Consider the following 15,297-nt stretch of genomic DNA (forward strand, 5'->3'; position numbering starts at 1 on the left):
TGGGGTGCATGGCATCGTGCCTTAAGGCAAATTGCTGGAACTTCCCTACCGTAACGAAATATTCGAAGCATATTAAATGTTTTCAAATAGATTATTAAAAATAAAAACTGTAATATTGTCCAATATTTATAAGAATTATACAAACTTTTTTTTCATTGGTCTCGCTTACTCGAGCCACCTACAACATACTTTAATTCCAATACAATATTTCAATTACCTTACATAAATCCTATTCTTCTTTCTATTTTATATTCTACCTTATTCCATGTACTCTTCAACGTAACTTTATTCTTCTTTTTTCTTCTTTACTATCTATCATTCTTTACTATCTTCATTTTAGTTCTAATTCCCAAATCTTTTTATACACGATAAAACTATTTTTAATATTATTTCAAATTATTTTTAATATTATTTCAAACTGTTTTTAACATTATTTCAAACTATTTTTAACACTATTTCTAATTTTTTGATGAGCGCTACTCATGAGCTAATCCCGCCACTAAACTTAATTGCAAAGTTAAAGTTATTTATTTAAAGTATATAAGTGAGCTTTAAAACTTCAGCCAGAAGTAAAATTTGAATCTTAATTATTTTTAATAATATTCGATTTTTTCCCATTACTATAACTACCCTACGGTAAGTTAATAATATTTGTTAAAGAAAACAAGTAATATCAAAATGGATTAATAGTATATATTATTTAATAAATTTAACATAGTTTTCAATAATTTAGAATAACATTTTAAAAATTTGATATATTGTTGATCATAGTTGATGCACAACTTTTTATTCTAATAATAATATTAAATTTTAGTTATATTTATTTATTGTAAATCGATGAGTATTTCTTAATTTCAGACTGATATGTTTAAGATTATTGCAATTTCAATAAGTTTATGGCGAATGTATTTGAATATAAGTTACTGCCAAAACCACAAAGCAGACAACTATTAATGCAGCTAAAATTCTAGCGCACGACACCAGTTGTCTGTAAGAGTTTAAGGTACCTGTAAGAAAAAATCATTAATAATTAACTTATAATAATTAGTAATTATTTATATTTATAATCGTACTGTACTTTGGATGGTAACCCAACGGTTGATCGATCTATATTTGATTATTTTATTATTAGAATTTATTTAATAGGGCTAACTGTTATTCGGTTTAGTGCAGCAATGCCAGGGAAGACCTATTTTCACATAGAAACATAATTAAGATGTTTAATACCATGTAAGTGTGGGATTGGTTAAAAAACAAATTGGCAAAGATCAGCCATGGACCAATAGAAGATGACGACAAAATATTAAAATTTGATTTTAAAATTATACACAAAGACATATATACGTAACGCCTTTATTTGGATATTATCTGATGCCCTACACAATCTGCTAAAAGGAATAGAAGAATGCACAATAATTGAAAGAAACTTAAGGTACAGAAGAGAAGAAGAAATCAGAAGAAAGAATCAAAATTTTAGTTATCATTTATATAGTATGTTATAGATAAAATTGTAATTAATATATATTTGAATCAATGAAATGATAAAAAAGTAAAAATTGATAACGGCACAGCTCGATATCAAGATTGTTCACGACGGGGATTGAACCTGCAACCCTGATTGCGAATCTACATGCTAACCAATCTACCACGAAGGCCCTTTCTTCAGTGTGGATAAAATATTTACTACAGAATTTACAGATTTTTTTCTCCGTTGGCTTATGTAATAAATGAAAAAAAAAACTAATATACTAATACTCACTAGAATATATTGCAGTCGATATGACAATGCCACTTAAAGCGCCGCAAATGTGTGCTTCTGTGCCAATTCGGACGTTACTAGAAGTGGTAGAATTGCTTAGCCAAGTGACTGCGTCCAATGGCACAAAATAGCTGACAATATCGACTAATGACAAGAAAAGCACAGCCAGGAAACGTCCTCGACGATAGGACCCATATGGATTCTAATTAGAACACGCCAATTTAATATATATTATTAATCAAGTATATGTAGATTTAAATATAGAAATCTCTATGTAGGTACACTAAAAATTCTGATAAAACTTTGAATGCTAATTTAATATTGAGAATTGTTGACTTATACACAACGTTTAGTTTTGAAGAAAAACGGTTTTGATGAATGGACAAAGTATCATTCAGCTACGTAAATCAAAAAATCTAAAATCTTCTTGTGAATTAACATATTTCGAGTGTGTTAGTCTTGTAATTTATTGCTTTGTTGCTTTGATGTCAAATTTCGACTTGAGGTTATAGATCTTAAAGCAACAATATATAATAAAAAATGTCAGCAAATACTTTGAGTATAGTTAAAATTAATCAAAACTGGATTGGACAACTACTGGGTTGTCATCCATTCAAAAATCCATATATAATAAAGTCAAAACAATTACTGTCCGAAGTGTGACAGATTGTAATTAAAATAAAATAATAAAAAAATTGCTTTGTTGCGACAAATTGTCTTATTTTCATATGACTGTATATATCACCATATATTTTGTCGCAATTAAAACTTTCTGAATTTACTATATATTGAACTAACATATAAAAATTTTCTCGGTGGGAAGTTAGTTAATCGCACAATTCGCTAGAAGTGAAACTATTATATAGGACATCCAAAGTATTAATGCATATTCGTAGTAATAATATAATAATAATGTAATGCAATAAAAATGACTACAAATACAAACTCTTGTTTAATATAAAAACGCATGATTTTATATGCATTTTTACGACTTGGTTGCGCAAATCACACATGCAACCAGCTAAATGATAAATTGCGTGATACCTAAATTAATATATAAATATATATACGTTTATATATATACATTAATTAACTCATTAACAAACTATGTTTTTCTCTTGACAGAAATACGTTTCAAACTATCATTAACATTCTAACGCAGTTGAAAATAGCCTTCACAGAATTAGAAAATTTTTAAAATTTGTAATTAATTTAATTATGAAAACTAAATCTTTGACAACAATTATCGATTTATACCTAATTCAACAATAGAATAGAAAAATACGCAATAGAATTTTAACATAAAAATCGCAGAAGAGCACTTAATTTGCAAATATTTTTGTGTGTCGTTATTTTACAATTTAGTAATTTTAATTAGAATTTAACAAGTTTTTCAAATAAATTGCAATAAATTTTCTTTACCACTACTATATCCGTGAGATGTGACATTAGTAATGCATATGCAGCAGCTGAAGCTCCGACAATTCTCAAATTTGGTTGAAAAAGTGAAGTTCCTAGAGCACCTAAAATAATTTAAAAAAAAAATCAAATGTAATAATACAGACGAGATGAAAATAATTATGAGTTAGGTAATAATTAATAGTGTTAGGTTATAACTTTCATGTTCTATTACCTAATATTGCACCACCAAAGTAAACTATCATGCATCTGATTCTTCCTTGACTACCTTCTAGTGGAATAGATACCAAACACTGATAACAAAATTATAATGACTTTAGATTTATCATTTAATAATTAATAGTTTTTTTCTACCTGGATGAAAATATTCAGTAGTAGATGCAATGTTCCATTGTGCAAAAATGCATATGATACATATCTCCATACTTCTTGACTACGTTCAGGTATGAATATGAAGAGATCACGAATTGAGTCACCACCAAGAGTATAAATCGCTATCTAGAAAATAGAGAAATATCAGTATTTAAATATAGTTAACTAATTAATTCATATTTAGTTAATTAAGAATTTGAGGCCTTTAAATATTATTCCATAGTGTTAAAGTAAAATACTTTTGTGACAGAGATATATAGAGACAGACAATGTAATGAATTGTCTGCCAAATTCGGAAGAATTCGGTTCGAATCTCCAACAATACCAGAATTAAAATATAGAATATTAAACTAATTTAAGAATTGTTAATTTGTAGAATACAAGAAAAAAATGTATTAGAAGTAAGAAGGAAAAAAGAAGTTTAGTTTAGAAGATATGTTCTTCTCATCTTCTAAACTAAACTTCTTTTTTCCTTCTTACTTCTAATACATTTTTTTCTTGAGAAACAAGAACAAGAATGAAAATTGAATGGAATTGAAGAAAGAAAATTGAATGGAAGATTAGGATATAAGAAGAGATAGTATATATATGATGAATGTAGAAGAAATATATATGTAAGAATTGTATAGAACATGATAAAAAAAAATATGAATAATGTAGGTGGCTAAAAATGCTGTAAAGCGGAGGCCAATAAAAATTCAAAAAAAGAAGCATTTAACTTACCTGAATTAAACTAAGGATTATAATTAAGTAAGGTATAGTCCATTGTGACTTATTTTTATAATATTTGGCAGTTTTGGTATTGACTTGATTATACAACGTATTGTATGGACTAACTTTAGAGAGATCTTGCTCACAGTCATCTTGAAATTTATTGTGTATCGTCCAAGCTTCTTGTTTATACTGAAACAAAATATAAATATAGTTAATATATTATTTATTTATTCAAATCTAAAACTCTCTACTGGTATTAGTGCTTACTATAAACAAAATACCTAGAAATTAATTTATTTTATTATAATTACCTGAAACAATCTAAAAATAGCAAATGTTTATGTCAATATATTTCATATATTGACATATTCAGAATTAATAAAAACTCTGCAATTGTTCAATTCAAAATAAATTGGTGTTAAAACATCCGGTCCGTTTTAAAAACGAATAATATTTTTTTCTAAAATTGTTTTGAATTATTAAAAATTGGTATTGGTATGTAAATGCAGTTTCGAATGAGCTCAATTCGAATCTACAATTTGTAAAGATAGGCATTTCAGTCTTTTAATATATTTTTCCGTTTGTCGTTCATTGTAGAATTCTCCATGTTTGAAAAGATGTTTGAATATGTAACTGAACACACTTTCAAACATTTATTATTAATTTTGCATTGCTATAAAATACTAACAATATTCATTCCAATTCGGTTAATTTAATAAATAGTTGTATTACAAAATCTGTTATAGATTTAATAACTTTTATATCTTCAATTTAAAAACATCGAAAAATTGAAATTGATAGTTTAGACATAATTAACTAATAATAATTTTGAAATTGGTTCAATTTTATCAAAACTTAATATTTTATCATAAATTTTGTGTTAAAACATTTGCAGGTTTCTGTTGGATACTTTACAAAGACTTATTTATCACTCATAATTTATTTTGCTATTCCATTTTAGAAAAAAGTAGTATCAATCTATAAAAGTTGCATTAACAATATGAGAACAGTACGAAATATTTAAGTTTTACCTAATATAATAAACAATATACTTAGTTTCTAATAAAAATAATATGATCCAATGTCAACACTATGAAAATATCAAATATGAGCAAAACTTCTAATAAGAACTATGCTTTCCAAAAATTAATTCATTGTACTTATATATTACTGGAAACGTATTTTATAAAATTTGGAAAAATAATTTCAGATTTCATTCAACCGTTTGCTGAATGATAATTATGCCAAATGAATGATATAATTTTTTAATAATCGCTCGCATTGTTCTCATTTGACGATGATCTTCACTGCTCTTTGTATGTAGTAAATCATATTTGAAATACAATAGACAATCACATCAGTTATATTTTTGTGGACAGATATTTTGATAAATCGAACTTGGGCAGGATTCAAAAATATAAGACTGAACTTCGCAGTTTCGTATAATAAAATACGCATAATATGATGAAGAATTCAATTTCAAACTGTGATCATATATCAGTTAAGATATAAGATTTTTTAAATTAAAATCAAAATCAATTAAATACCTGTTCATTCAGAATCGGCACCACTTTATTTCCTTGCGAGTGATTATCATTATTCACAACAGTCTGTTCATCGGCACGCAGAGGAATATTGGACTTTTGCATTTTACTAAATATTATTTTCAAAAAATCCTAGAATATCAACCAGCAGCATTTGTAGTTTGCTGTTTTTTGACTTTACCTGCAAACCAAATATATACATGTATGTAGTATGTATTTGGATTATTTGTGAAAAGCTTAAGTTCTAATCATAAGTTTAATCAGTGAAAGATTATGTGCAAATCTCTTACCAATTATTTAGTACAAGACTAGAGCCGATTTATTTGTCACAAATTATTTAATGGGAAGTACTTGCAAAGTCGGCGTTTTAGTAGGTTTTATAAAATACAATGCAGCACAATGGAAAACAATATTTTTAATCAAGAATGCATCAAGCATTAATCAAGAACTTTTGTTATTCTCGTAAGGTCAACAAAGTTAAATTAACACGGACGGCCAGGCGATTAACTATTAAAGCTGTATTTTCCAAACATATTTTTTGTCTTTCAATATATGAACCATTTTACAAAATTTAGATATATTTAATAACTGTCAAAGAATTCAATGGCCAAATGGCATGATAAACAACTTACATATAACTTAATATTGTATTAAGGTCAATAAATCAATAAATAAAAAAATTAAATACTATTAATATTCATTAAATATATTGCACTTTGAGTTGTTTAAATTAGAAAATTATATTATATAAAAACTGAAAATTATTGCTCTTATAGGAATTTGACATTTGAATTGCCATCTGCTAGTCTTGATGTTGATATTTGGGAGTTAAAAACTATGTTTATGGGAAGAATATAAGCATGGCATAGGCAAAAGGGCACTCAGGAATAGTAAAGAACAGCAGATGAATTAGCCAAAAGTGCTGCTTTCGACGGAATTCAATACAACAAAGTGTTAAATAAGGATATAGTTAAAAAGATGAAAAACAGAGCAGTGGATAGGCAACTATCATCAATGTATAAAGGTAAATGTTAATGATTTTTGTTAAAAAAGACCCTTGGTATTATAAATTCAAGAATGAAAATAGAGATTTTATAACAATAATGAATAGATTAAGATGTAAGGGGGCATCCATTAATCACGTGAGATTTTTAGGGGAAGGGGGGGTTTGACAAAAAATCACAAAATATCACGTGGGGGAAGGAGGGGTATAGTAAGATATCACGTGTATTTATTTTTTAACTGTTTTTTTTAAATCATACATTTTCAAAAAAAAATACTTCATTCAAAAATGTTACAGTTTTTTCACATAACTAAAGATACACGTGATGCTTGGTGGGGGAGCGGGGGTAATTTTGAATATAACCATGTATCACCAAGGGGGAGGGGGGTCCAAAAATCCTTAAAAACTCGCTCACGTGATTAATTAATTACTTAAGGTATGAGTCTCAAAACTGTGTGAATGTGGAAATGATGTGGGGACCTTGGAGCATATAATCTTAGTATGTTCCAGATGTCAAAAAATAGAAGTCATTTATGGAATCAATAATATAGAGAAAAAAACTTAGTTAAACCTTTTAAATTGTTTCATTTAGATTCAAATGTTGAATATTATAGAATAATATACATTTTTTTAGTTATATGTAAAATTAGAATTTAAAATTTTGTAAAACTTGTTAATGGCTAGTTTGTAAAAAAGGAGGACAAATAAATATATAAATAGATAAAAAAACTATGTTTATATATGACGTAATTTTTTCTACGATATGCCACCGGGTGTTACTATTAAAAGAAATAGAACAAACTTTGACATTTGACTCCTTGCGGTTTACAGATCATGTCGATGTAGGGTGCTGACTCAATGCAGTATTGGAAACTTGGTCGAACAAACATACTTTATCTCACCTTTTAGATTCTATCTCAAAATCAGTATAATTTAACTGTTGTGGCAACTATCACTACCGTACCCTGGCAGTACATAATAATTCATGTGGTCTAAAATTAAACATATTTTCTACGTCTTGGGTAGAATTGCACTGTCCTTCACTTTTGCCTTACATAAAAGTCGAAGGCACTATACACTTTTGCAGAAATATTTTTCAAAAAAACTTATCATATAGAAAAACATATACAAAAATTGGAGGTGCACAAAAAATATCGCACAAAACAGGCTGCACAATTTTTCCACTCATATATATATATATATATATATATATATATATATATATATATATTACTCACAAAAATGATGCCTTAATCGCGTTTGATGAAAACAAAAGCACATTGGTCTCACTAATTTAAATTTGTTGTGACTGAAGATGGAAACGATATGAGTAATAATGCATCAACCAAACACAGCCGAGTCTCATGAAATCAAACTGACATTTGAACTTAAAATCGTTACCGCAGGAAGATAACTCTTCAAAAATCGTGATTTAATCTATATCACACACTAACTGTAACAGAGTTGCGTATTGAATAAGATATAAGTGTGTATACTACTAAGAATAAGAATATAATATAAGCATTCATTTGTTTCCATCGACGTCCATGTCCATGTAATATTTTTTGAACTATCATTCATCTACGTTGCAGTATCGACTAATGGTTAAGATTGAATGCATCTTCATGAGGTAATTAGGCAATGATTGTTGTAAAGATTTGCAGTGAATGACAACATCTGTTGTGTGCAGGTGTTAAATATTTATAATATTTACTTACCAACTACTTACTAATATGATTATGCGTTGGCGCGCATGTAAGTGCTAATATATATACACCTTTGTTTGAAGTCAAATAACTTTTATTAAACGTTCTAACGAATCAATTACACGAGATTATGGAAGTGAGAGTTCAATAAGAAAGCCATTAATAAACACCTTTTGCCAAATACCGCTTTTAAAATGTATTATATGTATGATTTTGGCAATATCAAGGTCAAATCCTAATAAACTATAAAATAATATTCAAATTTAATGAAAAGATTACACAGGTTCACAGAAATAATTTTATCTGATTTGGGTGTGTGGCATAAGTTCTCCCATGAAGTTGTTACCGCTGAACACGAATCTAAAGTTAAATCTGATCAAACTGAGATCAAACTACAAAAAATGGTGAAAAAAAAATCTCCGATCTAGTAATTCTTATACATGATAATTAAAATCTTATAATTTCTGTCGTTTCTTAAATTTCTATCGAGTATTCACTTAAATGATCTATTTTTTGTAGATTAGGGCAGTAATTTTTAAACATATTTTTAGATATTCAATTGCCAGTATGTTTGCAGATTACCCAGAGGCAATAGGGAGTAAATTTGTTTGCTAATTACTGCTTATCTATAGAAAAAACTCAACAGATCATTTAATTGAAACTCATTAGTCATTTAAGGTAAAAAGGGCCAGGAAACGACAGAAATTATAAGATTTTAATTTTAATGGAGAAGTACTAGATCGAGGATTTTGTCGGGTTTTTTTTTCAATTTATAACTGTTTGACCCCCGGTAAAAACTACATTAGAGAACATATGCCATACACCCAAGATAGACAACTTTTTTTGTGTACCTGTGTTATTATTTGTAATTCGTTATTTTTTTGGTTAAAGTAATTATGAAATATATCATGTAATTTTTCGATAATTTTATTACATTTCAGGAAAGTTATTTATAGCAGACGCAAACAAATATTTAAAAAAATATTTATTTTTGGAAAATTCACTTGTATAAATCATTCATCACATACCGTCAATAATAAATGTTTGATTTATTTATGTTGATGTATTACGTATTTGCTATTCAATCGAGATCTTCAATGTTATAGCTATAAAAACTCTTGCAATTGAAAAATCTATAAATCCTAGCTATAATAAAAGTTCATAAAAAATCATTGAGGATAATTCACTATGTTTGAGAAACTGCAATAAAATTATAAAACTGTCACAAAATTAGATATGTAATTACACTTTTTGATCAGCAATTTTCTTAAAATTGGATAGTTGAATAATTAAATAAACTGAGTAACTTAAAAAAAAACTATTTATAATTTTTTGCACAGATTCACCCATATAACATCAGAAGCAAAAATCTAGTTGAACTCTACACTTTGAAACTAGCAAAATAAGTAAGGCACTGTTTTTCATATAATTTGAATGACCTAAATTTTATAAATAACATGCAAAATACTTTAAACTAAACGGCAATGCAAAAAATCAATGACACTTTTTAAATCAACCTGATACTAGTGATTATTACTTAAATAAATACACTTGCATATAATATATTTATATTTCTTTAATTCATATTGAAATAGAGAATATAATTTTGCATGAATTGACAATGTCATATTATATAAATTGCGAGTTGCGGTGAATAACGTAATAATAATCTATCATTAATCAGCTTAATTAAAAGATACGACTTTCTGAAGTGTTTTATTGACTGTAATGAAACAATCGAGGTCTTCTATATTGTAGGTAATAATAATGACTAAAGATCGCAACAGGTATCGACACTTGACATGAATCAACTTATTTACTATTTACGGTGTTCATACTAATATCTGTATCCCGTGTTTCTATTGATATTCTACTGTATTTTTTTACCTTTCGTTTCCCATTGCATAACAATTATTTTAGCATGAAAATATCTTTTTCTCTATTTTTTTTATTATTTTCTAAAAAGCAGTCAAAACTAATTGTAAGATTTTTAATTATCCTTTGAAATAATGTTATATTAGAAGGCAACCATTGATTGTCTTTTCTATTTACACTGTTTTTATTGTAATGAACAATAAAAAATTAAGAGTCCTATGAGCTGTTGGGCTAATTTGACTTAATACTAAGTCAATTTTAACAAAAGAAAATTTAAGCAGTTGTCTCATCTCTGTTTGATAAATTTTATTATTACAATTTCTATATTAGGGCGAATATTTTATTGATGCAGCAATGCCGGATGAGGGCAATTTTTACTTGGAAATTGTTTTCACTTGAAAACAAATATTGTGATATATTTTTAAGTTTAAGTATAAGATATTGCCACTGTCTAATATAAGGTTGTCCAGGCTTTGTAATTACAGCCGTACGAACTCTATTCCAACCAGTTCTGGTGCTGGTGTTTATTGAGTTTATCACAGTCAAGCTAGTTAAGAGCAGATCTGATCCATATTTTTGCTTCCATTATTTCAAAGGGGTAGAGTACGTCGAAAATATTGCTATAGTGCCCCCCATATGCTAAATCACTAATAAAATAACTGGATCCAATTGAACATAATGTCATCAAGACCAGTGTTGATGATGCGCTTAAGTGCAAAATGCAATTAAATCATCCATTGCAAAGCTTTGTTGTCTCTTAGAAACTTATTTTAAAACTTTTTTAATAAATCATTCTCACTACAGTTAGCTTTTAGACAAACCGAACTTTTTTAAATACTAAATACTAAATAAATTTTAATATTTATGCTTTAAATTTTTATTTATAGTATATTTTTTATAATGTATATGTTTGCACATACCTATAGTACGCATTTTATTGCGTTCTATAATTTTTGACAGTAATAATATACTTTTTTTTAATATAATAGCATGAATGTAAATCAGTTAACAAATGTGTCCAAGTATCGTACAACACATTTCGTGTATTAATTTGTTTAACACCAGATCCAACTAATTTATATTTTAACTATTGCTTCTGTCTCTGGCCATAAAACATACGAGTATATTTGTTTAATTAAAATTCAATCAAACGTAATTAATTTTATAAACTATACTTTGATAAAAATAAACTTCAATAATTTCACAAATATATCTTGTTCAGAAACCTCTGAAACGTAAAGATATGCAAAAATTTGCATGTTCAAAAATATAATGGTAAGTATACTGCTTTATTCAAGATTAATCCAGTAATGTGCTCCGACCTTATATTATTTTCTTCGAATTAAGTATTCAATTCTTTTTGTTATGAAATTTCAGTTCTTATTGTTAATGTTATTTTATCTTCTGAATATTTTTGATACTCGAAAAATATAATTGCATTTGAAATGATACAGTATTGGGCAATGTAGAAGATATTATATTATGATTGATATGATCAACTATGGCGTAATAAATTATAAAGCTTGTTAAATTACAATCTAGATAATGAAGTTTAATCGAGCCATACCTTTAATAAGATTATGTGTATTAAATTGACAGTTTAACCTGAATATACTACAAATTCAGGCGCGTTGATGGGTATTTTCAGTGGTGTTTACAGATGAAATTTTGATCTGGTCTAAAAATAATCTGTTTGAAGGAAACCAGATGCCTGGCTGTTAGTTAGATGCCAGTACATTTTAATCTTAACAGTCGAATGCGGAAAGAGATTAACGGATCGCGAATTTGCCGAATTGCACAATGATAATTCTATTTTTATTAATCGAATATTTCTCATTCATTTTTATACGATTACATAACTATTTGATACCAGTGATTTTATAATACATATTATTTACCAAGTATGTCCAGCATTTTCATCGCTAATAAAATTGAATAAAACCGTTAATAAAATCAGAATATAATTTGTTACATCTGCTGTTATAACTTGGTTCAAAGTGAGAGTATAGATTTTTCTTTATCAATTCGTATTGCATTAATTACTTGTAAGAATTCTGTGCAAATTTGTTTACTAGTTTTGATAACAAAATATGATCTGTATTGGATTAGTTTCTTTAATACTCAACAGACATATAAAGGTTTGATAAGTACACCTATCCCCCGTTTTATAGGTTCTTGTTTTACACCTTTTCGATCTTACGCGGTTGTTCAAAATAATTTTTTGAACAAAAATACAATTTAGATGTAATACTAATTGTAAGACTATTGATTTTTATATAGTGATATAAATCCGTAATACTTTTTATACAATTGAGAGGGTAGTGCATATATACAATGTTTTTACGTGCATATGAAACTATTGCAAAAACAGCATACATTGCAACAGCATTGATAAAAAAAAGCTTATTTTAATCTTAAAAGTAAAACTTAAGATAACTTAAAGATTCTCTTAAAAGATAACCATTTATATCAAAGAAGATCAAAATATATTTTTAACTTTCCATTTTCTTAAAAATTCAAAAATTTCAGAAATATAATTTTTTCAAAGTTTTCAAAATATTTTAACGCATTTGAAAATTTTAAATTACGGTGCGAAAAGTTCCAGCAATTATCCTTAAGGCGTCCTGCCATGCACCAATAGCTAATTTTTATATATTGCAAATTCATATTGCCCTTATCAGGATCACACCAAGTTTTAAATATAGCTTAATATATGCATTAAAGTTGCCCACGTGCTATATTGTGTATACTTCATCAGGTACTCAGGGCTTCTGAACGGTTTGTATAAATTAAAACCTTTGGCGGATAAACAACTCCTGCTTATAGACTCTGTTTATTTACATTTAAAAAATGATTCGACTACATAATTTGGGAAGTACGTGGCGCTGTAGTAATGCATCGGCCTTGCAACCACAAGCAGAATAGAAATATCTATTCTCATCAATCAGAATAGAAATATCTATTCTCAATTGTAAACATAGATAAATAAATGTTTCAAGTGAAAAATACCATTGCAAAAAGTTAAAAATCAGCATAACAATTGGGCATTCTTATAAAAATATGAGAAATCTAGTAAAAGATGAATAATAAGGGGATGGCTTCTAATAGTCATCAATAAAAATAATCATCATAACGGTTTATAGGATGCTAAATTTTGATTGTTATTCAAAAAACAGAATCAAGAAAAAAACAATTAAAAACTTATATGTTTTGAATTATGTGTAAAATATGAGGTCGCTTCACAAGACTTAATCAATGCAAAGTTGAAAAAAGTTGATTTATATAGTATATTATATACATATCACGTTTAAGATTCACTATACTAATAAAAAATAGCTATTTTAAATTATTTTCGGTTAATTTTACTCAAGGTTCTGCATCAATATTTTTAATTATAATTGTTAATAATATTTATCTGCTATCTACAAGCTGGAGTTTATGATATATTTTAATAGTCGAGTCAAATTAATACGGTAAATATCACATTGCAATATCTATGATAATTGATAATGAAAATAACTGAGACTTAATGTCGGTTGACACGTTTATCTAGTATGACACATTATTAAAATAATTAATTATTTCGTAGAACCCTTAGTATTATTGTTGGAACTAAATTTACTGATTTATTTAAACGAGGAAAAAATTCTATAAAATATTTAACAAATTGTTAACAAAATTTAATAAATGTATTATTTTTGGAACTAATTTTAAAATTCAAATGGTTCTCAAAAAATCATGTATATGTGAGGAAAATAAGAAAGTACCATAAATAATTTGTTTAAAAGCCTTGTCGAAATGATTACTTTAACAATATTTAAACTGTAGATCTATATACAAATAGATTTTTCTCAAAATTTAGCAAAACGTTTTAATTTTTTTTTATTTCAACTAACTAGAAATCAGTATATAAACAATAATAATAATTAAAAATGAGCTATGAGATATAAATGAAGTGAGATCTGCAAAACATAAAAGCATAATATTTATAGTAAATTAAACAAACTTACTTGTTTTCAGGATCATTTTCCTTTTTTACCAAAAATTCACGTGTTTTTGAGCGACACACAAAATCTACTACGAAACCAGTTGGTTTGGAAGCGCGGCTTATACTGTGTTTAAATGCACAAAACACAGAACCCCAATTGTTACCCATACTGTACACTAGGACGTGAGTCCTATACTCCTTTCCATACCGAGAACTCTATTGGATTTATTTGTAATTTCGCTATTATCTTTGATATATTTTTGCATTTATTGCAGACACATATTTTACACCAATTGTTATTACATAAGTGCTATATAGCATTAAACGAAAGTTCATTAAAAATTAATAAAGTTTAATATGATATTGGCTTCGGTACCAACAGCAATTACATGTTTCTGTGCCAAAATACTATATTTTTTTCACATTTTTGTAAAACAAAACTTTCATTATTTTTCCTATTTACAAAAAATTCATTATTATTGATTGGTTAGTTGCATCAATGTTAGTGCAAAATTCTGTGATGTGTACACATTTTTAGATGTAAAATACCAAGTTCAACATCCACTGATGATGACATCAAATTGTATGTCGAATCGTTTGGAATTAAAGATAGTAGTATATATATAGCTTTGAAATCAATAGACTGATAATCCATTATATCTATATGTACACGTAATAAGGATCAATAGGAAGATAAAGTCAATTTATTTATATACATATATAGAAATACTTTGAAAAAATAATATTGATATTTTTTATTATAACGTTCTGTAACCAAAAGAAGTATTTATTAGCATTATTAATTGAAATCGTTAAAAGAAAGAAGAACAATGTGTGATTTGTACAATTGAGCTCAAATTGAGTGCAAATTTATCAGTAAAAATATTGATAATCGTAATTAAAATTTATGGCACGTA

At 27.1% G+C, this 15,297-nt stretch overlaps 1 protein-coding gene across 4 annotated transcripts; it reads right to left on the reverse strand.

Annotated features, from left to right (window-relative positions):
* Positions 1-679: 679 nt before the first annotated feature.
* Positions 680-14,549, reverse strand: LOC113378104 (protein rhomboid-like). 4 transcript variants are annotated; one of them, XM_026618623.1, is made up of 8 exons: positions 14,403-14,549; positions 5,812-5,989; positions 4,274-4,453; positions 3,533-3,676; positions 3,393-3,471; positions 3,182-3,282; positions 1,760-1,961; positions 680-1,007 (listed from the first exon to the last, which is right to left on the reverse strand). In XM_026618623.1, exons 2-8 carry the CDS (start codon positions 5,911-5,913, stop codon positions 895-897), a joined length of 921 nt encoding a protein of 306 aa, XP_026474408.1. In that variant the 5' UTR covers positions 5,914-5,989; positions 14,403-14,549; the 3' UTR covers positions 680-894. The 4 variants fall into 4 exon arrangements, with proteins under 4 accessions (XP_026474408.1, XP_026474411.1, XP_026474409.1 ...); XM_026618626.1 differs by lacking the exon at positions 14,403-14,549 and adding an exon at positions 8,530-8,563; XM_026618624.1 differs by lacking the exon at positions 14,403-14,549 and adding an exon at positions 8,050-8,098.
* Positions 14,550-15,297: the final 748 nt, after the last annotated feature.

This window comes from Ctenocephalides felis, unplaced genomic scaffold (assembly GCF_003426905.1).
Source record: "Ctenocephalides felis isolate EL2017-DRISC unplaced genomic scaffold, ASM342690v1 CF-g0.4_SCAFFOLD_01886, whole genome shotgun sequence".
Lineage (NCBI taxonomy): Eukaryota > Metazoa > Arthropoda > Insecta > Siphonaptera > Pulicidae > Ctenocephalides > Ctenocephalides felis.